This window comes from Serpula lacrymans, assembly GCF_000218685.1.
Source record: "Serpula lacrymans var. lacrymans S7.9 unplaced genomic scaffold SERLAscaffold_3, whole genome shotgun sequence".
Taxonomy (NCBI): Eukaryota; Fungi; Basidiomycota; class Agaricomycetes; order Boletales; family Serpulaceae; genus Serpula; species Serpula lacrymans.
This window is the reverse complement of record NW_006763292.1, coordinates 2,016,233-2,043,239: the sequence shown is the minus strand read 5'-3', so window position 1 is coordinate 2,043,239 and position 27,007 is coordinate 2,016,233. Positions and strand designations below refer to the sequence as shown.

Below are 27,007 nucleotides of genomic sequence, written 5' to 3'. Positions count from 1 at the left end.
TAAAATATGCGCCTCAGACCATTTGATTTCTACTGGGACGGACCTGTGATGAAACATTGAGGCTATCACACATTCACAATGAATATCCTCGAACTGAAATTAGATCCAGGAAATTACTGCTGAATTATAGTATCAATGACTACCAAGTAAATCCCAGCGAAACCTCCAAAATTGGACGTAGCTGGACACTGACAACACGTCAATATACCAAATGTAAGTTATCATTCTAAAGTGGGACACGATACGTCTAGCGCAATCTCAGTAGACAGTTGAACACCGGAAGTGGAGTGCCGTTCCGCCATTGTTGCAAGACGTTGCATGTTGACTATCAAACGACAGCCCTATCGAGAGCTATAAGCGCGCAGGAATTAAGCATGAAATCTGGCTTACGGTAGATGATAACAAGGATAGCAGCCAACTATGGGGTGAAGTTAGTAAATCAGTCAAGGGGCAGATTTGCCAGAAAGGATTCACAAGAAGACAATCACAGTGAGCTCATTTCCCGAGAGGCAATAGATAACGGTTGAAGCAATTAATACTTTGGGAAAAAATAAATTAGCCAAGAAAGGGAGTAACTTTAAAGTGCCGATATGGCTCACCGAACATTACAAGATAGACCGCTATTCCATCACGCATAAGAAGTGATACAAGGGGTGTCCTTCCCCAGCCATTACGCATGGCAAAAAAGTGCTTAATGAGGGTAAGGCCCATAAGGGCGCTCTGAGTGGTGAACACCGATATGCTAGAGGATATACTGAGTCAAACACCAAATGTATCTCAGTCATTTATCAGACCTGTAATAAAGAATTTGTTGTGGAGGCTTAACCAAGACACAGATTACAGCGTGTTCAATGATAGGGATGGTGTGAATGCTGTTGGCGGTCATGGCGATAATTTCAATCAAAATCAAAGCGTACAAAAGGCCTCCTACACGACGGCTTTTGTTATACAGAGCATACACTGTATGAATGACTGAAATCAGTACTGCAATCCTGTCATGACGTAGGGCTAGCACTTGACGAAAGCAAGACTTACCTCGCGTCGCCAGAATGATCTCTACAGCTGTGGCCATTGCTTGCGTGATTATGATCGTGTAGATATACCAAGCTTTGCATACTTGGTTAGAGATGTGTCCAGAAATGATACGTGGGATTGCAAATTGATGCCAGCTGGGGAAAAAAACGTTAGTGTAAATGAATATTGAACTAACTGGTAGGCCTACAGTTGTGCGAGCATGTTGAAATAACGAAGAAAAAAGTACAGCCACTTAAAAAAAGACTGTGTTGGTTTTCTAACATGTCGGAAGACAGTCATGATATGAAGGGGTGTATGACTAGAGATAGAGCAGTTGCTCACGGCCATATGTATTCGACTTCGTCCCCGGACGTTACCAGAGTTTCCCAAACCAGGAATGTGAATGAAGCAACTGAGGATAATGAATACATAAACTCAGCTCAGAAAAAGACTGTGATTTTGACATACTGCAGTTACTTTTGACAATACGAGACATTGCCTCGTAGTCGTTGTGCATCCTGTTTTCTATAGCGGCATAAAGGAAGGTGTAAAAGAGAGCGTCAAGCGATTCAGCTTTGGAGGCTGCGACGAGCCTAGTCTGACTGCGTGGGGAGTCAAAGCTGAGGGTATATGTTAGTAGCGACAAATGGTTACGTGGGCGTTAGGGTCGCACAGTCGGGTCGAGAAGTTGAAGTATATCAATTACAACCGAGCCAGTCGAGCACATTTGTTAAAGAACGAGAATTCATGATAGATTAGTAAGGTTTTCCTCGAGTAAAAATGAACAAAATCACCTAATTTCCCCTAATTCATTGACCTAAATGATAGATAAGAGGATATACACGCCGCAAGCCAAACGTAGCGGTCAAGGTCAGTCGTGAGCTTTCGGTGCCGTCGATCACGATAAATTAGGCACCTGATCAAATGACCATTACGTAACTACCGGTAAGTAATTCTGGTCTTTGGTACAGCGTACTGTACAGGCTTGCTTGAGCAGAAGTAGACTACAGACTCAACATGTATATCTGAGTGAGTATTTCGCAATGGATAATGGGTCATGGACAGCTCATTCTACGATGGGTTAAGGAACTGTTAACGATAACGGTAAGCAAGCCGGCACGATAAACTCACGTGACCGTAGACGGGTATTATCTTTTTCTTACATCCACGACTCAAATCTTATTAACACGGAATGGCCAATCTTGGGGAGGAGGTAAACGAATGGGAGCATCTTAATCGCACCAATTGGCGTGGTTTAGGCTTGGTGGACCCAATAAAGAGTGTAGAGGTATGTCGGACACCACCGGTTTCATGCTACTACTCATCATAACATCGCTCATAGGACAAATGGCTATTGCTACCCGCTTTCTTAAAAGTCAAAGGTCTTGTCAAGCAGCACATCGACTCGTTCAACTATTTTGTCGATGTAGACATCAAAAATATCGTTAAAGCTAACAACAAAGTCACATCAGACGTGGACCCCCGTTTCTGGTTGAAGTATACAGACATCAATGTTGGATATCCAGACCGAACGGATCTCGACGCTATAGACAAAAGCATCACGCCTCATGAATGTCGTTTGCGCGATATAACTTACAGCGCACCAGTCGTCGTAACGATTCAATACACCCGTGGCAAGAGTGTCGTTAGGAGGCCCAACGTCAACATCGGTCGTCTTCCCATCATGCTGAGGAGCAACAAGTGTATATTGACGGGAAAAAATGAGGCTCAGTTGGCCCGTATGACGGAATGTCCACTCGATCCAGGAGGTTACTTTGTCGTCAAGGGCACTGAAAAAGTCATCCTGGTACAAGAACAACTCAGCAAAAATCGTATTATAGTTGAGACGGACTCAGTCAAGGGTGTTGTTCAAGCCTCTTGTACATCGTGCGTAATCTCACTTCAATACTGTTTGTCAGACATAAAATTTCAATATATCCTAGCTCTACTCACGGCGGCCTCAAGTCAAAAACATATGTAGCTACGAAGAAGGGCAAGATATACCTCCGGCATAATTCCATTCACGAAGATGTGCCAATTGTAATAGCTCTGAAAGCCCTTGGAATTCAGGCAGACAAAGAGATCCTTCTTTTGACAGCTGGAAACACCGAGGCGTACAAGTCTGCGTTTTCGGCTAATTTGGAGGAAGCAGCAAAGCTCGGAGTGTTCACTCATCATCAAGCGCTGGAGTGGATAGGAACCCGAGTCAAGGTGAATCGTAAGGTAGTTGGCCCCCGAAGGCCGGCTTGGGAGGAAGCTCTGGAGGCTCTAGCGACAATCGTTTTAGCGCATGTGCCGGTAAAAGGACTGGACTTGAGATCAAAAGCCATCTTTGTGGCAACGATGACTCGCAGAGTGTTGATGGCAATGGATGACGAAAAAATGGTGGACGATAGAGATTACGTTGGGAACAAGCGTCTTGAGCTGTAGGTCTTGGCCCGCTGCTCAGCGAATCGTGTGAATGCTAACCTAACGGTGAATAGGGCGGGTCAGCTACTGGCGCTCCTATTTGAAGATCTATTCAAAACATTCAACTCCAACTTGAAGTCCTCAATTGATAAAGTTTTGAAAAAGCCTTCACGGACGAATGAATTCGACGCGTTTAACACGATGCAATTTCAGGGGGACCACATTACTTCCGGCTTCATACGCGCGATCTCAACAGGAAATTGGTCTTTAAAGAGATTCAAAATGGAGCGAGCCGGAGTTACGCATGTGCTGAGTCGATTGAGCTTTATTTCGGCCCTTGGGATGATGACACGTATCTCGTCGCAATTTGAAAAAACGAGGAAAGTCAGTGGGCCTCGAGCGCTACAACCCAGTCAATGGGGTATGTTATGTCCCAGTGACACTCCCGAAGGAGAGGCATGTGGGTTAGTGAAGAATTTGGCGCTGATGACACATATTACAACGGATGTAGAAGAAGAACCGATCGTTCGCCTGGCCTTCATGCTCGGCGTCGAAGGTGAGCTTCTATCACCGTGTTTATATCCGTCCCGGTAGTAAAGGATGCCCCTGTAGATATCAGTTTGGCCACCGGGACGGAGATATACGGACCTCATACCTTTGTGGTTAACGTAAATGGGACGATTGTGGGCTTGACGCGGTACCCCACGCGATTTGTCTCGAACTTCCGAAGGCTGCGAAGAGCAGGGCGGCTGAGCGAATTTGTGGGCGTTTACATCAATCATCACCATCACGCGGTCCACATTGCAAGCGATGGGGGTCGCATTTGTCGTCCAATGATCATCGTTGAAAGTGGGCGCCCGAGAGTCACGTCGGATCACATCATGGTAAGGCATAAGCTTTTCTGACGGTTATAACGGGGGGCTGATTGGATCGTGTGCAGTTGCTTAAAAAGGGCGTAGCTACGTTTGATGACTTTTTGCGTAAAGGTCTCGTGGAATATCTTGACGTGAACGAGGAGAATGACTCATACATCGCGCTGTATGAGTCCGATATAGTCCCGACTACGACGCACCTGGAAATCGAACCGTTCACTTTGCTTGGAGCGGTTGCTGGCCTTATCCCTTATCCACATCACAACCAGTCCCCTCGTAATACTTATCAATGCGCTATGGGTAAACAAGCGATAGGCGCGATCGGATACAATCAATTCAACAGAATTGACACGCTTCTTTATCTATCCGTTTACCCACAACAACCCATGGTCAAGACAAAGACTATAGAGCTTATTGGGTATGATCGTTTACCAGCTGGTCAAAACGCCACAGTCGCTGTCATGAGTTACTCAGGATATGATATAGAAGATGCTCTTATTCTAAATAAGGTAGAGAAATTTCAACTCCAGACTTCCAGGAGGATGACTGATCATCAGTAGGCTAGCCTTGACCGTGGCTACGGAAGATGTCAAGTGCTTCGCAAAAATGCCACTCTTATCCGCAAATATCCAAATGGCACGTGAGTAATCGTCGCTTACCTATTGGCACATATGTTTCCTTAATGATGTGATACACAGTTTCGATCGATTGGCAGACGCGCCACTCGACGAAAATGGGCAAATTCAGAAAAAGTACGATATCGTTCAGCTTGATGGTCTAGCAGGTGTAGGAGAAAGAGTTGACCCAGGAGACGTTTACATCAACAAGCAAACCCCAACAAATGCCAACGACAATTCATTCACTGGCCAAGCTGCGGCAGTTCCATACAAAAACTCGCCGATGACCTACAAATCACCTGTCGCAGGTTATATCGATAAGGTCCTGGTCAGTGACACCGAGAACGATCAGACCTTGATAAAAGTGCTGATCCGACAGACGCGGAGACCAGAACTGGGAGATAAGTTCTCGTCACGCCATGGCCAGAAGGGTGTTTGTGGTCTGATCGTGAATCAAGAAGATATGCCATTTAACGATCAGGGAATAAATCCAGGTGCGTGAGGTTGCAGTTGAAAGGCAGTGACTTTGTTATCCTGATTAATCAACGTAGACACCATCATGAATCCGCACGGTTTCCCCTCTCGTATGACTGTAGGGAAAATGATAGAGCTATTAGCGGGAAAGGTTCGGGCTCAACTACCTTGATCACGTGTGATGCTCACTGCTTTCAGGCTGGCGTTCTCAGCGGTAAACTACAATATGGAACAGCCTTCGGTGGTTCCAAGGTATGAATAATAAAGCTAAACCTAAGCTAAGCACATTAAATATTTAAATATTTAAATTGGCAGGTGGAAGACATGTCTCGCATTCTGATCGAGAAAGGTTTCAACTACGCAGGAAAGGATATGCTGACAAGTGGTATAACTGGAGAACCTATGGAAGCTTACGTGTACTTCGGACCTATCTATTACCAAGTAAGTTCTGCTGATTTCGCACATCTTATCGATTTATCTTATAAATTATGCAGAAACTCAGTGAGATAGTTGTTGCTTACTTGTCTAGTTCACTGAACAGTTCTAATCTCGCTACAGAACACATGGTTATGGACAAGATGCATGCTAGAGCTAGGTACACTGATCCTCAATTTGGCCACTGATACAAGCTAAGAATAGCCATGTAGGGGGCCACGCGCAACTTTAACACGACAACCTACCGAAGGCCGGTCCCGAGAGGGGGGTCTTAGGCTCGGCGAAATGGAGCGTGATTGTCTGATTGGTTATGGTGCTACACAGCTACTCCTGGAACGCCTCATGATTTCCTCCGATAAATTTGAGGTCAACGCCTGTCAAGAGTGCGGCCTTATGGGATACAATGGATGGTGTACCTATTGTAAAAGCTCCAAGAGAATGGCACAACTAACTATTCCTTACGCTGCGAAGTTGTTATTCCAGGAGGTGTGTATTTTATGTCTTGCTATCTCCGTCGTCTAATGCTGATATTTCATTGGCAGCTCATGGCCATGAATGTAATACCACGGCTAGTACTGGATGATGCTTGATGATGGCTAGACGGCGTCCATTAATTTCTGCATTTCTGATTCCTGACAAACCCACAATACCTCCACGTGTAGCAACTACATTTGACCGTCATATGTACATAAAAGCAGATCTAAGAGATCCTCGGTGTATCAAAAGTGGACTATAGCATGTATGATACATGAACTGCGAACACCACATAATCGGACCAAAACTGATGAAAGGTAAGGCCTGAGCGTGAATGAATCACCCGCTATCAGGCTATCAAATGAAGCAGACCCAAGAAAGTGCTTGAACTGTAACTCGATGTTACCTGTCGAGATATGTATGGTCCTTGGATCCGAAGCATTCACACTGTAACTAAGTTGGGCGGGTTCGATTAAATCTCAGGGTATTCGATCTCGTGAACTCAAATACCCCCTCTTACGGGAGCTGCGGGGTGAGAATGTTTTTCTTATACATGGATAATCACAATATCGTAATTTTCCCTGGAAATTACGACGTGACGGAAGTTAGGCGAACCTGCACCTGTCGTTCACAAAGGTGTTTATAATTCAGGGGAGCGAGTTGGAGGGTCCTGAGCGCGTACTACATGATGACCCTCACCTGAGTATACATGTTTAAATGTGTTTGATGGGCTCACTGGCACGCTGGACATAACAGCCCTCAAGATGGATCATCTGATCATGATGCTGATACACTGGCAAGGCCGTTCGTCCGATGAGCGGCTAACTTGATCTGTTGATCTGTATATGCACAGTGGAAGTAGCTATAGAACGTTATGTTAACTTATATAGTTACCGGAGAATGAATCCTCTTCAGAATGACGGACCTCATTGAGAAGTTACGTTGACTCCAACAAAATCTTGTCCTCGATGAATACACCGGTCGATAAGAAGGACATAGCGGCCTAGTAACCGTACATGTCAAAGCCACCATGGCAGTGCATTTGCAAGTGTGTGCAGTTTGAGTTCCATCATATGCTTTTGGAACATGCATGCCACCTGTAAACCTGTACCATGTCACAGTTACACAGAGCACGATCCCATCGGAGGGCATATTGAGCAAGTGCACTCGGACATGTTGAAGGCCGCCATTGAATCTTCTCAGAAAGAGTAGAAGAACAGCCTCATGTCAAAAAAAAAACTTTGGCACTGAGCCTGACCTGTCCGATGCCCTAAGAATGTCCTCAGGTTTGAGCCACAAGTTGCTTGAATGTGAAGGTTCCAGTCTAAGAAAGGTCCAAGGTTTGGTGGTGGGCCGCCAGGGTGGACAAGCCGCTCGCGGAGTTGATTTAACGCTGAGGAATATGCCGGATGCGTGTGGTAAGGCGTCTGTCCCCGAGTGTCCTCCTTACTACCGACGTATCTGCAACCAGCAACAAGGGCCATAACATGAATTCAAGAGGTAATGCTACAGCGCTGAGGCGGTTAATGACAGAGTACAAGCAATTGACCTCTGGAGGTTTGTCCTTCAGCTACTCTACTGGATTCAGCTAATCCCAGTCTTGACTGTGCCAGGCTCTCCTGATGGAATGTTCACTGCCGGTGCGCCTGGTTCCACTCTGCTTCAACGAGCATCAATTTCAACTTGGGGAGCTCATGGTGCTTAGGTCCGGTATCCGAGTCAGACTTTTTCACCTGGGAAGCACTCATCTGTGGACCACAAGATACACCCTTCGTGAGCTCGATATGTATTATCGCAATATATCAGAGATGCTTATGAATTTAGGAAGGTGGCGTCTTCGCTGCAAAATTGACATTTGTAAGATACCATGCCACTTTGGGCTCTTGATAGCATTGAAACAGCGTGAATCTCTCAGCCGTCTGATTATCCCCTATCGCCTTTCAAGATGAAATTTGACCCTCCTCTATTCCATCCGAACAGTATGAGCATCACATTCCGCCGATAACTCATCTCTTCATTCATAAGTCCGTAGTTTATCCGGATGGGAATGTCTGCATCTCCATTCTGCATACTCCCGGAGACGATCCCACTATGTATGAACAGGCATCAGAAAGGTGGAGCCCAGTCCAGAGCGTCGAGAAGGTCATTCTTAGTGTTATATCTATGTTGGCAGGTATGTGGCGTGTTTTAGCTGCACAAATGGGAAGTTTACTTAGATTATTTTAGAACCAAACTTGGAGAGCGGCGCCAATATCGATTGCTGCAAACTGTACAGGGATAACAAAGCGGTAAGTGACAAGTCTATGTTGCAGCAAACATATTCTGAGCCTAGTCTTTCAATCAGGAATATGAGAGGCTTGTTAGGGAATCTATTAAACAACAACTTGGTTTGTGAATATGTCCGTCTGTAAGCTAAATAGGTGCTTGCGTAAATCGAATGAATAGTACTAGTTCTGTGCATTATGTATCGTATTTAGTTCTTCTATGCGCACTAACACTGCTAAGAGTGGTGAACAGTAAGCTACAAGAAAATGTGATGTATGTACGAAACCAGGGAGTCGCATTATGAACGAACATAGCGTTTGAACACCCTCGCATCGACCTCTGGTCCTGTTTTGCCAAATATATGCCGCTGGACATACTCATTCCGAAACAACCCACGAGGATCAACTTGATCGAGAACACGGATGAAATCATCGAATCGCGGATACAATGTACGGAGCGTGTCTGGCCGTAGACCGTGCGCCTTTGCCCAGTGAGGACGGCCGCCGTGACGAAAGAGAATGGTCTCAAATCGCTCGAAAAGCTTCCTGTATGGCACTTCAAACCCATATGGTCTTGGGAACGTCAATGCCATTCAAACGGTACTGGAATTAGGACTCACTTGTACTGGACAATGCCGATCCAACAGGTCTTCTGACCGTTGCTAGGGCTCAACCATATGTCATCAACGTCAGAGAAACGGACCTCAACCGGAAAGTGAGGACGGAGGCCGTTTGGATCGGCATATTCGTGCGAAAACCATGCTTGAAGTTCTAGTAGACATGCTCGTGTGTTCTGGTAAGGAATAGCCCATTCGGTGGTATGTTGAGGATACTGCAGGGTCGTGGTGAATGAGAAAAGACTCAGTCGATCGGGAGGTCGAGACTCACTCTGCAGTCTAGATTAAAAATGCGAAAACTATCGTCTATGGCTGTAACGTTGTCGCTGACGAGCCAGGCAGCAAAGCGACCTATCGAGGTGTTCAAGAACAAGAAATAGCGACCGATGAAGAGAAATAGTTGGATGACATGGAATCCGAAGAAGGAGTGCCAGAGCCAGCTAGCCACTGGTTTTGGGGGCTATTTGAAGATGTAAATAGAAAAAAAGAAGGAAAGAAGGAAGGACATACCTCTTGAGTGCGATTTGCGGAACTGATGCGCATGATGCCAGCGGAGACGAACCACCAAAAGCGCACATGTTCTGCAGCATGGACGAGAGAATGAAGATTTGTGATGCAGTCGTCGAAGGGGATGGACTGCTGGAGCTCCTTGAGACGAAAGGCGGGTTCGACGTTGAGGGTGATGGTGAGGATGAGGCCGGTGGAGCCGAGCCCGCATATGGAGGCGGTGAAGAGATCGGGCCGTTCGTGCCGTGAGCACTGGACACGTTCGCCGTTTGCGAGCAGAAGGGAGAGGGCGATCACGTGGGTCGAGATGACGCCGTAGTCGATACCCGTGCCGTGGGTGGCGGTGGTGATGATGCCGGCGAGAGTTTGGTCGGAGATTGAGCCGACGTTGATCATGGCGAGATTATGGCGTGCCAGCTCGGCATGGAGGTCCTGGAGGGTGATGCCGGCCTGTGCGACGACATAGTGTTTTTCGGCATCGACCTAGGCGGGAGAGAGATAGTAAGGGCGTGTGCCTAGATGGTGACGCGGGGCCAAACAGGGCCAAAGAGAATAGGTCTAAATTGGACTTGCCTGAACCAGTCTGTCGAGTTTGGTCGTTCGCAGCATATAGCCGCTCGTGCACGCAAGATCACTTGGACTGTGCCCAATCCCCACAGCCCGCACCACCTTGTCCTCCCGTCGTGCAAGCTCAAGCACAAGCTCGCACTCGTATTCAGTGCGCGGCTCAAACACACCCAGTGGACTGCAGCTGAACGTCTGTCCCCAGTTCGTGAACCTGGCGTCGGGCGATGCGGCAGGCACCGTGATGGGCTCCAGCAGCTCGCACAGGATGCCGAGGGGCATTTCGGACAGTTTAGAGGTCGACATGACAGCCAGGTTGGCGGTAGAGATGGAAGGAGACTTGGGCCATGAAAAATTTGACGCTTTATAAGTCTCTGGCTGATGACAACTGCCCTCGATCGGACACCATTTGGTGGGTTTTCGGCCATGTCCGAGCACAGCGGATGCAACCGGACCATCTCCAGCTGAGCATCCAACGAGATCCAACGCCTCCCACAGAGCGCTGGGCGGTTTGTCTCGACGCGGTACAGGCGATAGCTGGCGATAGACAGGAACAGGGAGGCACCAGGGCATACAACAGATCTCGCTTTCTTTCCCCAACCACCACCCCCATATCGGGCTATCCATCTAAATCTCATTACTTCACATATTTTAGATTAAATAACTCCATATCCTTCGTGGGACTATTCCCTCTCTCCCAAAGGGCGTTAAGACGAGCTCTCCAAGGTCCAAAACCGGGATCTTCAATGAACGTTGCATCGCACTGAAACGCTTGCTATTTCATCACCGCTAAACATGCGCTCCTCCCCGAGGCCCGGTCAGCACACCAGCGCGGCTCATCGATTCGACCGAACATCAGCGATCATTACTGTAACTCCTTGCCATCCGTCCCACATACCACATGGCCACGAGAATCTGCACAGCAAAGGAAATTTTGCATCCGGCGACGCACAAAAAGAACCCTCTACGTACACTGTACGTAGACTTTGGTCCGTAATCCCAGGCTCTCCCACCTTCTACCTTTTTGCCGCTTTCCCACAATCCCTTTCTTGGTCCACCGCCACACAATACCACCATCGGAATAGCATCACTCACGGACATTTCTCTCATCTTTGCCTCTTATTTTTGGTCATGTATTAATAGTATTACGGCCAGCGATAATTACGGCCACCCCAAGGAATAAAACTCTTCAGCATAATCTTCATATCAAATCGAACTCAATTCAGGAAGTCGAAGACCACTCGACTCCACTCCTGTCCCTCGTGTAGCAAGATGCCACGGACTTCAGCGCTGTCCACTTCTAATCCAAGCTCGAATTCTGTAATAATCAGTAAAATGACATGTCCTTCTCTAATTTCCGTACCTGTGAAGAACCCCTGCGGCTGTGGAATGCTGGCATTATGCTGAAAGGCGGGCAACGTGCTCAAGTCAACAGTCCATTTGCAAAGTTCCGTTGTCTCTCCCTGCGAACCGAGTAGTATCAGGGTTCATGCACAAATGCAGAAACGGTGTGACAGCACCACGTACTTCATCAGTGTACCGATGCATCTTGTCTGTATCTGACGTATACAGTACGGCTACAAAAGTATAGTCTGCAAAATTAGGTAAGTATGGACATCCGATGGTCTTATGAACGAGCAAATGCTCATCACCTTGACTAGTCTGTGAGAATTTGCTGACGGTCCAACTTTCAGGCTATTTGCTCATGCAGAAGACGAATGGGAATCTTACCAAAATTTTGTCTTGATCCGTTGACTGTACTCTAATATAAGATTTTGTAACAAAAATATCGGTTGTCCACCTACCCCCTGCGCAGTATCGCACCTTTCACGACAAGGTACTGCAGCCTGGTTCTAGAAGTAAGTTCACTTATTCGGCTGACACGGATAGACTATTACCGCTTTTCACAGATCGAGACGCCTGCACTGTTCTCTTTGATATACGCGGGCCGTTTGGCCCAGTCTTCCGGTTCAGCTGGAAGTTTTACCTTGACGATGACGCTCAGAAATTGATAGCCAGAGAGAGCCTAAAGCAAAAAACCTACTTGCATAAGATATGACCGAGGAACTACAACACTCGATACCACCGTGGTACGAGCCAATCCATACTGTGCTGCTCCTCGGACGGTAGCAGTGTCAGCATCAGAAGGACGCTCTATGACCCTGATCCGGGTTCCAAAATGTTCCTGGCACAGGCTTACACTTCTGATTCTGCTCTGAGAGGATCATCGACGTACCTGAACTTTTCTGTAGAGGTAGTGACTGCCAGCAAAACCTCCCACGAGAAGAAGAGCATCAATCCTTTGATCAGTCTTCTTCGACTGTTCCTCAATCAACTCGAGCACCTGTGTAAAGCATGTCACTTTAATGATATACTGCCGAGTTGCATAGCATTGACGACGCATACCTGGCTCACCACAGGATCGAAGACCTCTCTGCGAATGAGATTACCGGGAATAGCAAGCTCGCCGTTTATGAGACCAACAGAAGGGTCGTGTGGGTCATCCACGTTGAAGCAAGTGAAGTGGAAGTAGGTGTCTGGCGTGCTTTTTAGTGAATACAACGATTAATCATAAATCAACGTACCGTCGTCAACCTGTCCTTTGAAGTTCAGCTTGTCAGTCTCGCTGAAAGAATGCATGAAATAAGCTAGACTAGCAGCATCGAGATGAGCAGGATGATCGGCGAGGAGTGTCCTGACGAGCTCCCTAAAGCGCAAATCGAGGAAAAGAGAACCACAATTGGCTCCAGAACGTGCACACATCTCCGCAATCTCAAGGTTCGCCGTCTGTCCTATAATCTTATAGATGGCCAAGTCCTTGATGCAATTTGATCAGTTGGGAAAAGGCAGAGAGAAAATGTGGTGTCGTACGACTGTACCACCTCCAGCGTCACATATCATGAAAACTTGACTAGGTTTGAGTTTGTGAAGATCTGTCAGTTGGGCACAATGCACTGCAGCAGCCTCTGGCTCTCTGTAGATATGTATCTTGGATCCATGAGTGATAATCGTATCCTCGAGGAAGGGACTTACGTTATAATGCGTAGTCTATCGCGCCAATCTCGTTCACCAGCGCGACCAGATTGAACGAGCCCCGCTACAATGGCCGCTTCACGCATCATATCACAGCCCTTTGCGTCCCACGCTGCAGGGCAAGTGACCAGTACATCCGCAGTATCTGCAGTACTTGAAAGTCAGCTCTTCTCCGTAAAGGCGAAGGCTATAGCTTACTTAAATCTGCCACTGCTCCTATGTCTCTGGTGATCTGCTCTTTGGCATACTCCCACAGGCACGACAGAAAGTCGGTAATCAGATCTAAAGCCTTTTTCCCGGGCTGAAGTTGGTAAGCACAAAGATCAAATCAGCCCATTAAAGGATTGAATTGAATAAACTTGACAGACAGGCAATTGGGGCAATCGAGGATCTACCGCTCCTTCATCACGCAAGGCGTGAGGTTCGAGAAAGAGCTTAAACCTACAAATAAGATCACAACGTGATAGGCAAGCCCTATTGAGTATATATCGCTTACCATTCACACCGCATTGTTCCTGGCATTGGACCAGCATTTTTGGCTTCAAGGCCCCATGCAAGAACTTGCCCGCTGTCATCGTATAACAGACAAGTTGGCACTTTACGGAAAGTTTCAGAAGAGCCAGGCCAGTGCAGAATTTGCTGTACTTTCCCTGCAGCTATGCGGGAAGAAGCGTATGCCTAACTCTTTTGTTTAAAAAGTGTGTTGTCTGAGTTCGGAGTTTTGAACTCACCACACCAGAGAACGTTGTTCCTGTGTCCTAGTAAGTTAGGTGAGGTTCGTGGAAGAAAAGACATACCCACCAAAATCAATAGATACCGACATCTTTCCTTCGTCAGACGGAGGATTGATGTCATTGCGCGCCTGGATATGTGAGACAGTCGTGAACGAAGGGAGCGAAGGAGATGTTGAATGTCCATGGCGAGGAGGGTGCACAGCAAGAGGATGCAGCAAGGGCGGCGATGGGGGCCCAACGTTTGCACGAAAGATGGATCCATTGTAGGAGGGCGATGGGGGTGTCGTTGGAGGCGTGTGCAGAGGAAAGCCGTTTGGATTGAACTGGTTTACCATTGGAGGTGCATCCCAGTTTTGTTTCTGGATGCCGTTCTGAGTAAAACCACCACCATTATTGAGCTGGAACGAAGGAGGCGGCGGTGAAGGGACTGCAGAATAAAAGTTGGATCCCTGCTTCTCAGAAAGTCGTGCATTGGGATGCGGACCTGGCTGCTGGTTCACAAACGGGGTAGTGTTTGCTGCAGGCCTGTTGGCCATCTCCTTGTCGGCGTTGGCAGACTCCCCACAGCAGCCCATGTTTGGTGGGAAAGGTCAAGAAAAGCCTGCAAGAGTACTTAGAGCCTGAGCGCTGAGGCCTGATGGTCTTCCCAGTGTCGAGTGCAGCCGTGGGTCGCATGTCCACCCATCGAGCGCTGAGGCCACTCCTCGTGGCAGTGCTCAATATATACCTGTGCGGACAGCCTTGCAATGCAGCAACCTCGCAAACCATCATCACATCACAGCGCTCAGGCATTGAAGAGAAAGTAATCCAGTACACCAGTTGCTACTTGTATATATATGCAAATGGGCCCACTGGGGACACCTACTAGCTCTTCACTGTGCACAAGCTTAAGATGTGTCCATCGTGAAGAGTTCTGCAAGCATCAGATGCTGAAGAGGCAGTGTAAGATACTGCAGATGTGGGCGGTTGTTTCTTTCCATAATGTAAACACATCATAAAACAGCCCCCAGTCATTGAGAGATCTAATCAATTCTACACCATGAGCAATGTCACACATCTTAGTAGGTACATGTGTTGGAAACCACCCGAACCAAGACTAGTTTATTGGCATAGCATTGCAGAAGGACTTATCGCACTAGGAAAGGGTTCTGCCATATCTTCTCATTGATTTTGATCCACAATGAGAGATAGTTTGGCGGGAGCCGCCAAGATTGATGTCCAGGTGAGGACCTTCTATAGGACCTTCTATCCACAAGCAATGTGGACTTTCTCGATCGGAAATAGGAAAGTTTATATTCTTCCGAGAGATTGGGCTCATGAGACATATTTTCGCCATGCGACGACAGCGATGCACCATGAAGTTATGAGAAAAAATAATGCTTAGAAAATGGGAGCGAGTCAAAATATACACCCGGGACAATAAGCAAAACCTTGTCATGGGAGAAAGGTGTGCCGTGCTACCACGGACTGCATCTTCCAGAAGAGTCTGATAGCAGACCAAACATCAGCACATCAATCGAACGGGGCAGGGAAGAACACGAACGAAGAACAACCATTTCGTGTAGCCAGAATTACTCTGTGTCGATGCGAATCTCATTGCATCCGTCCTTTAGGCAGAATTACTTTGAAGTATCCGAAATTGCGGGTGAGAATGCGATCAATCGGATTGGAGGAAATCAGAAATAAATAAACCGTCATCGAGTAGAAGGGAGCCCAACTACACATGTGTTGATATCGGCTCAGCCAATGAGCAGGGAGATAAAGACAATATCTTCGGACCCGAAACCGTGCTGTGAATCCGCACGCACCCTAGCGAAGTCACATCCCTTGAAATTAATTTGAAGGATGAGAAATCAGTACGCTATCAGATCGCTCAGTAGCACATGGGATACTCATGTACTGAACCGCACTAAACGCCGCCTGAGGGCAGAAATCATGCATGCAGTGTCGCATTCTGCAATTTTTAGCCGATTAGCAACTGATATCGAGTTGGATGGTGTGTGTATTTCCAATGGATTTTACCGTATTGCGAAATCAAAACCTCTTTCTCGCCATCTGTCAACGTTCCGGCCGAGGAGAGCTCCAGGAATGAGGCAGTTACCGACAATATAATAACGCCGTGGCATGGTAGCCATGACACGGAACTCTTCGCAAAGTTCCACTTCGATGGCCATCGGAAATACATCTTCAGGGAAAATGTCCACTGAGAGAGCAGACGGAATATCATGCCGCCCCACAAGTGGCACTCCGCCGCCATGGATTGCATGGCTCTGCCGTCTTTTCCTAGACGGCTCGCCTAAGTATTTTGAGAACGCACGGAGGAAAATAATCAGGTTCCGTGCGCATGTGCTACCAAGTGTAATGTTTTCCGAGATGCTCGACTAAGTAGGCATTCGGAATTGTACTCACAACACTCGCTCCGCTACCATGTCAGTGGTCCGTATTAGCCGTGTGATGGACGATTCGCTCCCGGTGTTTGTGATTCCCAGGTTCAAATAAGACAAATCGTACTGCTAAGAAAATGCTGCAGATTTCAGTAACAATACTTACTGCAAAGCACGGTCCAAGCGTGACGGGCGTCCTCCGCGAAGGTTTGAAAGTTGAAACTCAGCTACACCGCTGCAGAATTGCTGGGATCTCCTTACAGTAACCAGTATGGCTGCATCCAAAGTCTCGCAGAAATTAAGCACCATTGCTGCCTCATGGCCTGTGGATCCTTTTCGCCCCAATATACAGCTCAAAAGCTTTCTGCAGTCTTTAGCAGCGCACCCGAAGCTGACTCCTGAAGCGGTACAAGCGGCTGAGGCTCTAGGGAACAATGCTATTCAGAAAAAGGTCTGCACTTGACAATAAAACTGTCTGGTGGACAGAAGTTAATCCCTCCAAATAATATGCAGTATCCACTTTCAAAAAAGACGCTGCAGCCAGCATCGATGTCTAAGCACTACGAGCGTCTTGTAGAAGGATTCGAAAACAGTGCAAAGGGGATTGGGCGACCATGGTGGAAGGTCTTTTTTGGGCTGTGGAGGTAGTGCCGACGGTTCACCGTACATGGTGCTCGTTAGCACTCGGTGGAGGTGAAAAATACGTCACGCAGACCCTTTCTCCTTTACGAAGCATGAAATTTGGGCTGCTATTTTTCTCCCTCGCATCTAAGCAATCGGTCCGATGGGACGCCCTGCCTGTGCCACACATCCGATCGATATTTGTCTTCTCCTAGCCGTTTATACCACTGTCCATCGCCTGCCACGAATCGCCCAAACAACTCACTCGTTTATGGAATGGCTCCATGAATATTTGACCAACTTGACGCTCTTTATGTTTCATGTCACCTGTGAGAGTACTGTCATAGCTAAATTTAACGAACGTTTCAGTCCATTCCATCTTACGCGCAGTTTATCTACTCGCCGGACTCATCCCTGCTGCTGATCGACGTTATTTTGGCTTGAGGCAGAGGTTTGATGTACAGGTACTACAGCATGACACACCCGGGAAATATCAACCTTACTAGTGATACGACTTGTCCTCGGCTCCATGGGTTAAAGCTCATTTTTCGGATACGGGTACCTGCTATATTTTCCCTGTAAGATACGCCACCTGCTGTCCCTCTCCTTGACAGAACACTACCTGGCTACTAAATCATTAGCCGACCCAGTCTTTGTGGTCGCCCCATTGATCGCAAACCGTTGTGGAGGCCTAGAGGCGCTGACTGCAGGAGGATTCGGACCGGAATCTCAATCTCAAATAAAACAGCAAATTCCTGACTTAGGTCCCGCACTGAGCCAGGTGAGTCATTCTGACTTGTTCAACCTCCTTGCGGTAAGCATCTCCCTCAACAATGGTGGTCCGAATGGCTATCTTGTCTCGCAGAATAAAGCCGTACGCTTCGGACAGCCATAATCTCAGCATCAGCCTCATCGACGCCACTTGATGGGTTCCGTGAGGAAATGGATCCAGAACTGTTTACCAGTACTTCACTGCCGCCCGCAATGTTGTGTTGTGATCCGTCCCTGCTCTGTATTACTAACCTTGCGGTGACACCTTGAATAACAAATTTGCTTAAATCGGATTGATTCAGTAGAGGACGTCACAATACGTTAAAGCGCAGTTCATGAAGGAAGCGCCATGATGCTATGTAATTAGTCCTCCAATATCTCATCTTCACCCCTAGCCGCCTGTAGAAGTCAGTCAGCTGAGCTACGACAATGGAAGAGGACAAACTAGGACGAACTTTATCCACCAGTTTTCTTCGCTTTTCCCTAGCCTTGAGCTGAACTTTCAGATATTTACCTAATGGTGTGTCTTCCACCTTCATACACGATTTCCAGCTTTCCACCTCGTTCATATTTCCTGGAGAGAAATTCAGACCTTTTCTCTTTTGCTCTACCCACTTCGCGCTCTCCTCAACACGTTCCGCCAAACTCTTTATCATTTCTGTTTGTTTGACCATAGATCCCTTCGCATTTGATTTGGCACCTTTTATAATTTTGCGCAACACGACGACTACTGGAACAACAATTTCAGGGAAAGCGATGCTCCCTTGGACATGTGCAGTAGCAAGCCATTCGGCAAGAAGTACTGTGGCCTCCTCAACAACACCCTCTGTGTACACTCGAGTCTTGAGGTACTGAGATGGGACGCGAATATTGGTGTCGAACGGAAATGGGCGAAGAGTCGATGACTTTGGCTTCCCCGTGGAAGCGAGAGTAGAAGTGATGATAGGAAGAACATATGGCGAAAGGGGAATGTAGGTACGACTGTGTCTAGTGAGATGAAGAAGAGAACGAGCTATATGCAGGTGGAATGGGTAGGAACGGGCGTTGGGTACCAATCTAAGATGTCACCTCGTAAATTATCACAATATTATGAAAAGACCAGCAACGCACTTGATAGCACCTAAGCTAACCTGAACAAGAGGATATATGAGAGGCTCCAGTTCACTTGCCTGGCCGTCTCTTTCAGCCGCTGCTTCCATATCACAAGCACGAGCCAGCACAAGGGCCCAAAAATCGATGCAGTGAGCATATTGCCAATTGTAGACTTGCTTGTACGCTTCCTATAACGAAAGTGCTCAGTGATCGGGATATTGAATTAAAAGAGACTGGCTGTACTTTGGTTTTAACTTTCATGCTATTCCGTAAAAGAATGGCAAGTTGGCGGATGTACCCAAAGGCATGTTGATAGGCCATGGCATGGTCTATGCAAAAAAGCTCAGAGGCTGAATTTTTCATTAAGTTGATCATGGGCAACTTGTGAGCAGTGGTTGATTTAGACGACTGAACCAATTCAAGATAGGTTCCCTGTGGAGGTGTTTCAGAAAATACACCCCGTTCAAAGTTGATGAATTCACCTTTAACACGATATCTAAGATAGAGTCATCTGTTGAAGAGGCGAGCCTTCGGATTGCTAAAAATGCTGTTATCCGTATCCTATCGTTCGCAGTAGACCATATTTCCAGACAGGTCTATTGTCCGGAAGGGATCAAGTCCGATTGAAATAGAGCAATTTTTGCGAATGACAAACCTTGAGATAAGACTTGATAGCCTTGCGACTGGTGATAACGTAAGGAAGAATTTTTGCGCTCTCAGCGATTGTGAGTTCGAGCATCTCTTTATCGGTAACCTGTGGAATGAGATGTATGACGTTGTTAAAGTAAGACAATATCAGTTTTTGCAGCGTCTTTTGTTTTGTGGATTGTGTCGGAGATTTGCTATGTAGAATCTGAAGGTAAGAAGGTTCTCAGCGTTGTGAAAGAATGAAGCCACGTACAACTTTCCATTTGCGAGTGTTTTGTAGGGTATGTGGTGCTCTAGTATTATAGGAGTGTATTTCAAAGTCGTAGTAATCAGCTTGCTGTAAACTAAACTTCAAGTTAGTAAGAAGATATGCAGTGGACTGCAGATTCTTTACCTGCTGCACTATCAATACTCCAGACGAGAACCTGGTCGTCCTCGTTCATATGAGCCGCCGAGCGGAAAGCAAGGAGAAGTTTTCGAAGAGCACGCAGAGATCGATGCTGAGAATAGATGTCAGACACTGAATTTGCTAATAAAAAAGGCCATACATACCTCTAGGAGGGCTTTTTGCCAACCACGCAATATATCCTTGGTGAGTATGGGGAGTACAACATCAGTCTCCATAGTATCATCTTCCTCTTCCTCTCCATCGTCTCCGTCGTCGTCGTCGTCATCTGGAGTAGCAGGATTGAAATCCAGTAATTCCATGTCATTGTCCTGAAGGTACTTGTAAAATTCGGGGTCCTTTTCAGCTAATTTTGAGAGCTCAAGCACATGAGCGTCCCCTTCATCTATTGGCATGATAAACTTCCATCTGAACAACGTAAAGTCTCGAAATTACCTTCGAGGTCATCGACAGAGACAAAGGACTGATCGTCAGCAATGTCATCGTCCTCATCGTTTTCATCATCGGAGACGTCTTCGTTCATATCCTCATCCTAATCATAGGTTACTTCCGTAAATATTTGGATAGGAAAAGACGTACATCATCTTCCTCGTCGCCCTCCATGAACCCGGCTCCTAATATATCATCTACGGACAAGCCCTTTCCCTTACCCTTACTAAGTATGATTTTGAAATTTGCTTTTGCGAATAACATCGTAAAGATGAAGCGCACCTCTTTGCAGTAGCTGTGGCCTTTTCTTCTTCTTCTTCATCGTTACTTGTATCGTCCTTGGCTGTCTCGTTCTCTTGTCCTTTTCCACCCTTTGCACCTCGTCTACCCTGGATCTTTTTCTGAATTTGCTGTCGCTTTTTACGAGACTGTATGGTCTTTTTGAGCTGACCGCTAGATGCGAATTTTCGAGTGGCCTTGGTTGCTTTGCCCATCTTTATGAGTTTTGGCAAAGAAATGAGACTAAAAGAAAAAGACGTGATTTCGATCAGCCACTTCCAATAATTTATATCTCACGCCAGATTCATGACATGCCTTAGCTTCATCCCTCACGATATTTTGAACAACACCGGTCGTATATCGATGAGGAAAAAAACGTTGACTGACATTTGAATACACTAGGAAATCACCGCCAATGGCATCGACAACAGCAACCACCACTGAGGTCCTGATCTCTGCGCATGGAGCGCTTACTGCCCACGCAGACCTTGTATCGCGAGTGCGTCAGTCTCAAAGAAATCATCGTCGTCAGATACGAACGCTACCATCACCTCCACACGAGTTATTGAAGTTGCCAATGATCCCATCTCCACCACCCTCTCCGTCTCCGTCACCGCCGTCCTCGCCATCTTTGTCACCAAATCTTGGTAGCAGGACGAACGGTCAACGTACTGATCTTCCTCCTGCCAAACGGGCTCGCGTTGCTCAGTATCGAAATTACATCCCCGAAGAAGAGACCATACGTAACGACTATTCACAGCGTTACGTCGATGGTGGGGAATGGCCGCAGAACTGGGTGTTGGGCGCTGAACCAGAGCGCAGGTTTGAAGAGTGCGTGTGTCGTCTTCGAATAATTTCAAGCTATTTATCGTGATCTGCTTTCATTATTCATTTTGAAATGAAAAAGGTACCCAAAACAACAACGTCTTTTGAATCTAAAGAAAGATTCTGTGAATACTCATGCTCTACTATCTTCATATCTCCCCTTTCAACAATTGAACACGTTGCACCCAAATAAATTTGATGTCATCCTTCTGGATCCACCCTTTTCGTCATCATTCAGCTGGGATGAGTTACAAGAACTTCCTATACCCTCTCTTGCCGCAGACCCCTCCTTCGTATTCATGTGGGTAGGTAGTGGTGCTGGGGAGGGACTAGAAAGAGGCAGGGAAGTACTCGCAAAGTGGGGCTACAGAAGATGTGAAGATGTTGTTTGGGTGAAAACTAACAGGAGTAATAATCGAGGACCAGGTGTGAGTTTAGCTTGCTAAAGTCGCACATGTTATATCTTGGACATGCTTACCATCTTAAGTAATTCTAGACGGATCCGCCGACTACGTCTCTGCTCACACGAACAAAGCAGCATTGTTTAATGGGTATAAGAGGAACAGTGCGTCGCTCAACGGATAGTTGGTTTGTTCACTGTAATGTTGGTGAGATGCTTTCGTTTATAAACATCAAGCTACAGCTCATTGTCGTTTTTTTCTTAGACACCGATGTAATTATCTGGGAGGGCGATCCTGAAGATCCCACTCGTAAACCTCCGGAGATGTATACGCTCATTGAAAATTTCTGCCTTGGCATGCGTCGCCTGGAACTTTTTGGGCGTGCGCGTTCTTCCCTCAGGCGTGGATGGGTTACAATTCTCGCTGATGGAGAAGAGAGGCGATTATCTGGCGGATTTTCCCGCTTAGCTGATGAAGAAGGCGTTGGGATACCTGACGGAGCCAGACCTTGGGACAAAGAGGCATGGGAGGAGGGGAACAAAGAGCTCGCTGTGTCGGGAGGAGGAAAATGCGTGGTGCCGAACACGCAGGAAATAGAGGCACTCAGACCCAAGTCACCAGTGCGTAGCGGGAACCTTGGTCCCAGCGGAGGAGGGTCAAGTGGTCCCGGAATGAATATGGGGGGTGGTGTAAGCGGAGGTGTGGGTGTGGGTATAAGCAGTCCGATGAGCGGCGGTGTCAGTATGGGGATCCGACCAGGCGGACAAGGGATGGGTATGCGCCCTGGTGGAATGAACCAAAATCAAATGATGATGCAGCCGATGATGGGAATGGGTATGAATGCAATGGGCGGGATGAACAATCTTGGGGTTGGAGTGGAGAATATGAATGGGATGGTAGGTTGGCCTGTTAATGCACTCGGGCTCAACATGACTATGGGTGCAATGGGTATGGGGAATATGGGTGCAGGAAATCTGAATATGATGGGAATGGGAATGGATGGGATGACCGGAGGCACTTTTCATATGCCTAATCACATGCAAAGGGGAGGAATAGGGTGGGTGGGGAGTGAAGGTCAGGAGGGTGGAATGTGGGAGGGAAATCTAGGAGATGGAATGATGATGATGAATGGAATGGGTATGGGTATGAGTAGTATGGGAGGAATGCCCATGGCAAATATGGGTATGGGTCAGTGGAACCAAGGGAGTTTTGAAGGCTTTCAATAAGGTGCTGTATATTGCAAATGAATTACAATAATAGCTGGACTATCTTCAATTCTGGGAGCCTATCCTTTGAGTATATGCGTTGGAAAAATCCACTTGGTGTGATTTGGCAGAATTTGATCTGAAAAAGTTGTCAGAAATATAGACAACAGATAAGGTACAAAAGATTGCGAAAACCTCGGATCAGGCATCAATCAGATCAACTGACATTGCTGAGACAGCTGATTAACTCTGAGAGCTATCAACTGTCTGGTCCTTGTAATTTGTCTGAGTGGCCTACATAGTGTGACAAGGCTAGCCCACATGTACTGAGCATTCAGACTAAGAATCATGATTCAACTAATTCATTACTGGAGATACACTGTGAACCCAAAAGCAGGATATAATTACCCACAAATACAGTGATTTGCAAAGATAACCCACAGGTCAGGTGTTTAATAGTGCTGGGTGAAGAGAAGGTGATTTTGCATCACCACATGAGTCAGTGACATCAACCCATATTGTGTGACTGAATAAATTGAGTCAGCACATGCAAATACAGTGGTGATAAACCCCCAGAAATCTGAGCCTTTTCACCAGCTTGTTTGCAAGCCCATTGGGCAAGGCTCCTGCCTGTAAGTTATGACTCCAGACCCTATAGCTAGGTATATACATATATATATATCATTGTGCTAGTAGTATTAACTACAAAAGTCTTATAAAAATGTACATAGCTAGCTATGCAGCTGTGTACAGTATATATAACATCAACTGAAGAATGAATACTGAGTGCGTTTGTGTATGCATATATATAATATACTCCCCTATATTCAATATGTATATCAAGGATCGTTGCCTTCATTTTCATCATCGCCAGTGTATAATGCACGAGTGGGACCACCACTCCTGTTGATAATGGCCCATTTCTGGCCAATTGGTACCCTACCAACAACACACTGTAGACATGTTATATCCACTACCTTTAGCAAGCCGAGTTTTGTGTAGTAGTATATGTCAAGTGAATTTACAGCCTCAATGCAATATGTAGCAATAGAGGCTAAGGGTACAGTTGTAGGCTCAAATATGCTGAGGGTTGGCGTTACAGGAAAGGAAGTGACTAATATGTGCTGTAGTTGTCCAAATTATGTCTTCTTCTCATATACAGGTGTTCAATGGTGCTGATGAGCATACTTGTCTACAAGGCACTCATACTTTGTACCAAATAAGTGCTTAAATTATGATATGAGAGGCAGCCACTTACTCAAATGAACATCAGAGATATAGCCAGAGTAAAATACAAAAAATGTCATCATTTGCACTTTGTTGCAATTACAATATCATTCCTATAGCACAGGAAGGATAAAAGTCATGCTATTGTTTTCTAAACCAATGTCCCACAAATCCAACCCCAGACCTGTTGCAGGTCACATATTTGTCAAAAGAAAACCGATGACAGTGTGACAGTCACACCAAGTTCAGGGTGTTGAACATGAGTTTGTGACATAAAATATAGGGAGATCCACCCAATACCCCAAAAAGGTGACTCAGTTGAACCTATTCTAGGCTTTTCATGAATCACAAGTAATCCTTGTAACAACCAAGAGTTAGTTACTCTGGCGCACACAAAAACACACTATAAAGAAGATGTTGAGGGAGTGGTTACCCCTTAAACTGCAGAGAGTTTGTTGGTATACAACAGGAGGACTCGCTGAGGAGTCTCCTGGATCTATTGGGGTATATATACTACTATAGGTTGTTTGTACATGTGTACTATACAGTTGATGAAGGCAGTGGCTGATGATGTCATAGGGTCTAGCCCGTATGGCCAGCTCCACTGCGTGAGAGAGTTAAGTCTAATAATAAAAGAAAGGCAACGCGGCGCGAGAAAGGGAAATGCCGCGTGGTACTTAAAGTATAAAGTTAAAGCGGAGAATAAAAAGGAAAGGAGATGTCCGGAAATTGTGTTATTGTAACAATCCTCAGGATGTCCCACAAAACTCTTATCATATTTGATCATGTTTAAAGTTGTCAAACCTATGGTTAACAACATAGCATAATCATAAAATTTTGATAAACATCAAAATACGTAATTTAGACCTTGGGCAATCACCAAATTCATCAATTATCATTTATATGCGCTGTCATACCTTTCTCAACATTACAATGTTGTGATTTCCTACTACTGTAGAATAGTTACATTTATCATAGGCTATACTGTACCTCCTGAAGCAAAACTATTTCTTGTGACAGACAATTATTCCTGGTACCAAAGGTTACCAGGTTTCAAGTGTCAGATTGTCCACTTCAACTCCAACCGGACCGTCCTCTGGGTTACACATGTTTTGCTTTGTTTCATTCCGTTCCTTGCCAAATCCCTTTTGCTTTTTCTTCATTGTGCCTTTTTGCTTTCTTACTGCTCACTTTTTCGCTGAGATGTCTTTCTGTAGAGGTGAGCTCTGGTTTTAAAACCCCTATTGGAAAGTTTCCTTCCTCAATTGTTACAGATACCAATGGAGGCCCCTTGTCTCTTCCCTCTGCGAGATCCAATGAAAATCTATATATCAACTTTGGAGCTCCACAAACAAGTCTCAATTGTGGCAATGGAGGCGGTATAGCTGGTAAGCCGCATGTCTGCCCTTATTTCATTGCTAATTTATTCTTTCTTTTTATTTTATTTTATATTCATGGTGGTGCATTGTGGTTGTGCTCTGGATGTTTTGGTCATGCTCGGTTGTGCTCTGTATAATTTTTGGGCTTTTGCCGTTGTTTTACCAACATAGTGAAACTTGTTGTTCACAATTTTTTGGATGAGCGAAGAAAACGTTGTGCAGACATGTTGTCCACAGCCCGTCTGTGCAAGAGTTTTCAGTTCATTGGTGTGTACACAGGAACATATTTTACATCTGAACAGCTCTGGCCTGTCAGCAAGCATACTGTTGTCAAGGTTAATAGCTTGAAGGAATTCCTTGATTATTATTCCCATCTCACGGTAGCCAATTTGGGATCTCTTGCGAGGGCTCACACAGTCTGTGCCAAGCAATTTTCTGTGAAAAAGGCATTGGTTAAAGACCTTTGCCGTCATGAATGTACAAACTCATGTTCAGTTAGAAATTATGTAGTTTTTCAACAACTCCTTGTTGATTGTCAAAATGGTGATTCCCGTTTTCCTGACGATGATGAACATGCTGCAGATGCACATGAATGACAAAAGCAGAGTGTAACGGGCCAATGCAAAGCAGGTGAAGTACGTTGCTGCATGTCCTTTGCCTGTGTTCCCTTGAATGTGTAACTGGAAAGAGCGCATCAAAATAATTTGTGAGTGGCAGAGTAAGATGTTTGTATCTCATCAGGGAAGAAAACCATGTGCTGTCTGTGCTCAGTGTCACTTAAAAGGAGGTTTGTCAACAGTCCATGCAAAAGATATTGATCTTGGTGTGCTGTGCAACCCTTTTCTTCCGAAACGTGTTCTGCCAACTTGTTACAATGTTGGTGTGTATGATGGTGCCATTTTGTATAGTAAATGTAACAACCAAGAGTTAGTTACTCTGGCGCACACAAGAACACACTATAAAGAAGATGTTGAGGGAGTGGTTACCCCTTAGGCTGCAGTGAGTTTGTTGGTTAACAACAGGAGGACTCGCTGAGGAGTCTCCTGGATCTATTGGGGTTTATATACTACTACAGGGTTGTTTGTACATGTGTACTATACAGTTGGTAGAGACAGTGGCTGATGATGTCATGGGGCCTAGCCCGCATGGCCAGCTCCACTGTGTGAGAGAGTTGTGTCTAAAATAAGAAGAAAGGCAATGCGGTGCGAGAAAGAGGAGTTTGGACAAAAGGGGAAGTGCCGTGTGGCACCATGTGTGAAAGCTAAAGTGTACAATGTTAAAGCGGAGAATGAAAAAGAAGGAAAGGTCCGAAACTTGTGTTATCAT

The 27,007-nt window shown here is 46.1% G+C and overlaps 10 protein-coding genes across 10 annotated transcripts; 4 read left to right on the top strand and 6 right to left on the bottom strand.

Moving 5' to 3' along the window:
• Positions 1-80: 80 nt before the first annotated feature.
• On the bottom strand, positions 81-2,055 carry SERLADRAFT_459071 (uncharacterized protein; the record flags this gene model as incomplete). Its single annotated transcript, XM_007314676.1, has 11 exons — positions 81-341; positions 391-418; positions 475-538; positions 600-742; positions 795-960; positions 1,036-1,169; positions 1,223-1,291; positions 1,357-1,426; positions 1,483-1,634; positions 1,809-1,831; positions 1,931-2,055. The coding sequence occupies 9 exons, from the start codon at positions 1,529-1,531 to the stop codon at positions 222-224; spliced, it is 843 nt and encodes a 280-aa protein (XP_007314738.1).
• A 151-nt stretch (positions 2,056-2,206) lies between these two features.
• Positions 2,207-6,561, top strand: SERLADRAFT_359856 (uncharacterized protein; the record flags this gene model as incomplete). Its single annotated transcript, XM_007314675.1, has 14 exons — positions 2,207-2,302; positions 2,357-2,901; positions 2,958-3,440; positions 3,498-3,979; positions 4,036-4,307; positions 4,364-4,804; positions 4,856-4,935; positions 4,994-5,406; positions 5,464-5,537; positions 5,585-5,638; positions 5,702-5,827; positions 5,881-5,981; positions 6,034-6,307; positions 6,364-6,561. 14 exons carry the CDS (start codon positions 2,207-2,209, stop codon positions 6,409-6,411), a joined length of 3,489 nt encoding a protein of 1,162 aa, XP_007314737.1.
• A 1,169-nt stretch (positions 6,562-7,730) lies between these two features.
• Positions 7,731-8,795, top strand: SERLADRAFT_380332 (uncharacterized protein; the record flags this gene model as incomplete). Its single annotated transcript, XM_007314674.1, has 8 exons — positions 7,731-7,852; positions 7,909-7,935; positions 8,001-8,068; positions 8,120-8,152; positions 8,211-8,274; positions 8,328-8,468; positions 8,522-8,583; positions 8,640-8,795. 8 exons carry the CDS (start codon positions 7,783-7,785, stop codon positions 8,688-8,690), a joined length of 516 nt encoding a protein of 171 aa, XP_007314736.1.
• A 63-nt stretch (positions 8,796-8,858) lies between these two features.
• On the bottom strand, positions 8,859-10,529 carry SERLADRAFT_366246 (uncharacterized protein; the record flags this gene model as incomplete). Its single annotated transcript, XM_007314673.1, has 5 exons — positions 8,859-9,132; positions 9,180-9,391; positions 9,448-9,636; positions 9,687-10,166; positions 10,263-10,529. 5 exons carry the CDS (start codon positions 10,527-10,529, stop codon positions 8,859-8,861), a joined length of 1,422 nt encoding a protein of 473 aa, XP_007314735.1.
• Positions 10,530-10,971: 442 nt separating this feature from the next.
• On the bottom strand, positions 10,972-13,894 carry SERLADRAFT_459060 (uncharacterized protein; the record flags this gene model as incomplete). Its single annotated transcript, XM_007314672.1, has 16 exons — positions 10,972-11,565; positions 11,611-11,710; positions 11,775-11,839; positions 11,900-11,922; positions 11,979-12,002; positions 12,053-12,094; positions 12,146-12,234; positions 12,292-12,432; positions 12,484-12,591; positions 12,654-12,784; positions 12,833-13,064; positions 13,119-13,221; positions 13,281-13,425; positions 13,479-13,581; positions 13,649-13,721; positions 13,777-13,894. The coding sequence occupies 16 exons, from the start codon at positions 13,800-13,802 to the stop codon at positions 11,465-11,467; spliced, it is 1,506 nt and encodes a 501-aa protein (XP_007314734.1).
• Positions 13,895-13,916: 22 nt separating this feature from the next.
• SERLADRAFT_459054 (uncharacterized protein) lies at positions 13,917-14,870 on the bottom strand (the record flags this gene model as incomplete). Its single annotated transcript, XM_007314671.1, has 3 exons — positions 13,917-13,958; positions 14,012-14,031; positions 14,082-14,870. Coding segments are annotated over 3 exons (570 nt in total), but the record flags the coding sequence as incomplete, so codon positions are not given.
• A 413-nt stretch (positions 14,871-15,283) lies between these two features.
• Positions 15,284-16,555, bottom strand: SERLADRAFT_459052 (uncharacterized protein; the record flags this gene model as incomplete). Its single annotated transcript, XM_007314670.1, has 4 exons — positions 15,284-15,500; positions 15,558-15,840; positions 15,907-16,363; positions 16,424-16,555. The coding sequence occupies 2 exons, from the start codon at positions 16,441-16,443 to the stop codon at positions 16,033-16,035; spliced, it is 351 nt and encodes a 116-aa protein (XP_007314732.1).
• Positions 16,556-16,657: 102 nt separating this feature from the next.
• Positions 16,658-17,385, top strand: SERLADRAFT_459049 (uncharacterized protein; the record flags this gene model as incomplete). The annotated part of the gene is made up of 2 exons (XM_007314669.1): positions 16,658-16,849; positions 16,912-17,385. 2 exons carry the CDS (start codon positions 16,670-16,672, stop codon positions 17,044-17,046), a joined length of 315 nt encoding a protein of 104 aa, XP_007314731.1.
• Positions 17,386-18,065: 680 nt separating this feature from the next.
• On the bottom strand, positions 18,066-20,733 carry SERLADRAFT_459046 (uncharacterized protein; the record flags this gene model as incomplete). The annotated part of the gene is made up of 12 exons (XM_007314668.1): positions 18,066-18,189; positions 18,246-18,846; positions 18,901-19,070; positions 19,126-19,314; positions 19,365-19,478; positions 19,538-19,724; positions 19,784-19,874; positions 19,925-20,030; positions 20,083-20,321; positions 20,372-20,468; positions 20,516-20,591; positions 20,648-20,733. 11 exons carry the CDS (start codon positions 20,537-20,539, stop codon positions 18,154-18,156), a joined length of 1,854 nt encoding a protein of 617 aa, XP_007314730.1.
• Positions 20,734-21,059: 326 nt separating this feature from the next.
• Positions 21,060-23,096, top strand: SERLADRAFT_434451 (uncharacterized protein; the record flags this gene model as incomplete). Its single annotated transcript, XM_007314667.1, has 4 exons — positions 21,060-21,475; positions 21,552-21,897; positions 21,966-22,077; positions 22,135-23,096. 4 exons carry the CDS (start codon positions 21,060-21,062, stop codon positions 23,094-23,096), a joined length of 1,836 nt encoding a protein of 611 aa, XP_007314729.1.
• Between the last annotated feature and the right edge of the window lie 3,911 nt (positions 23,097-27,007).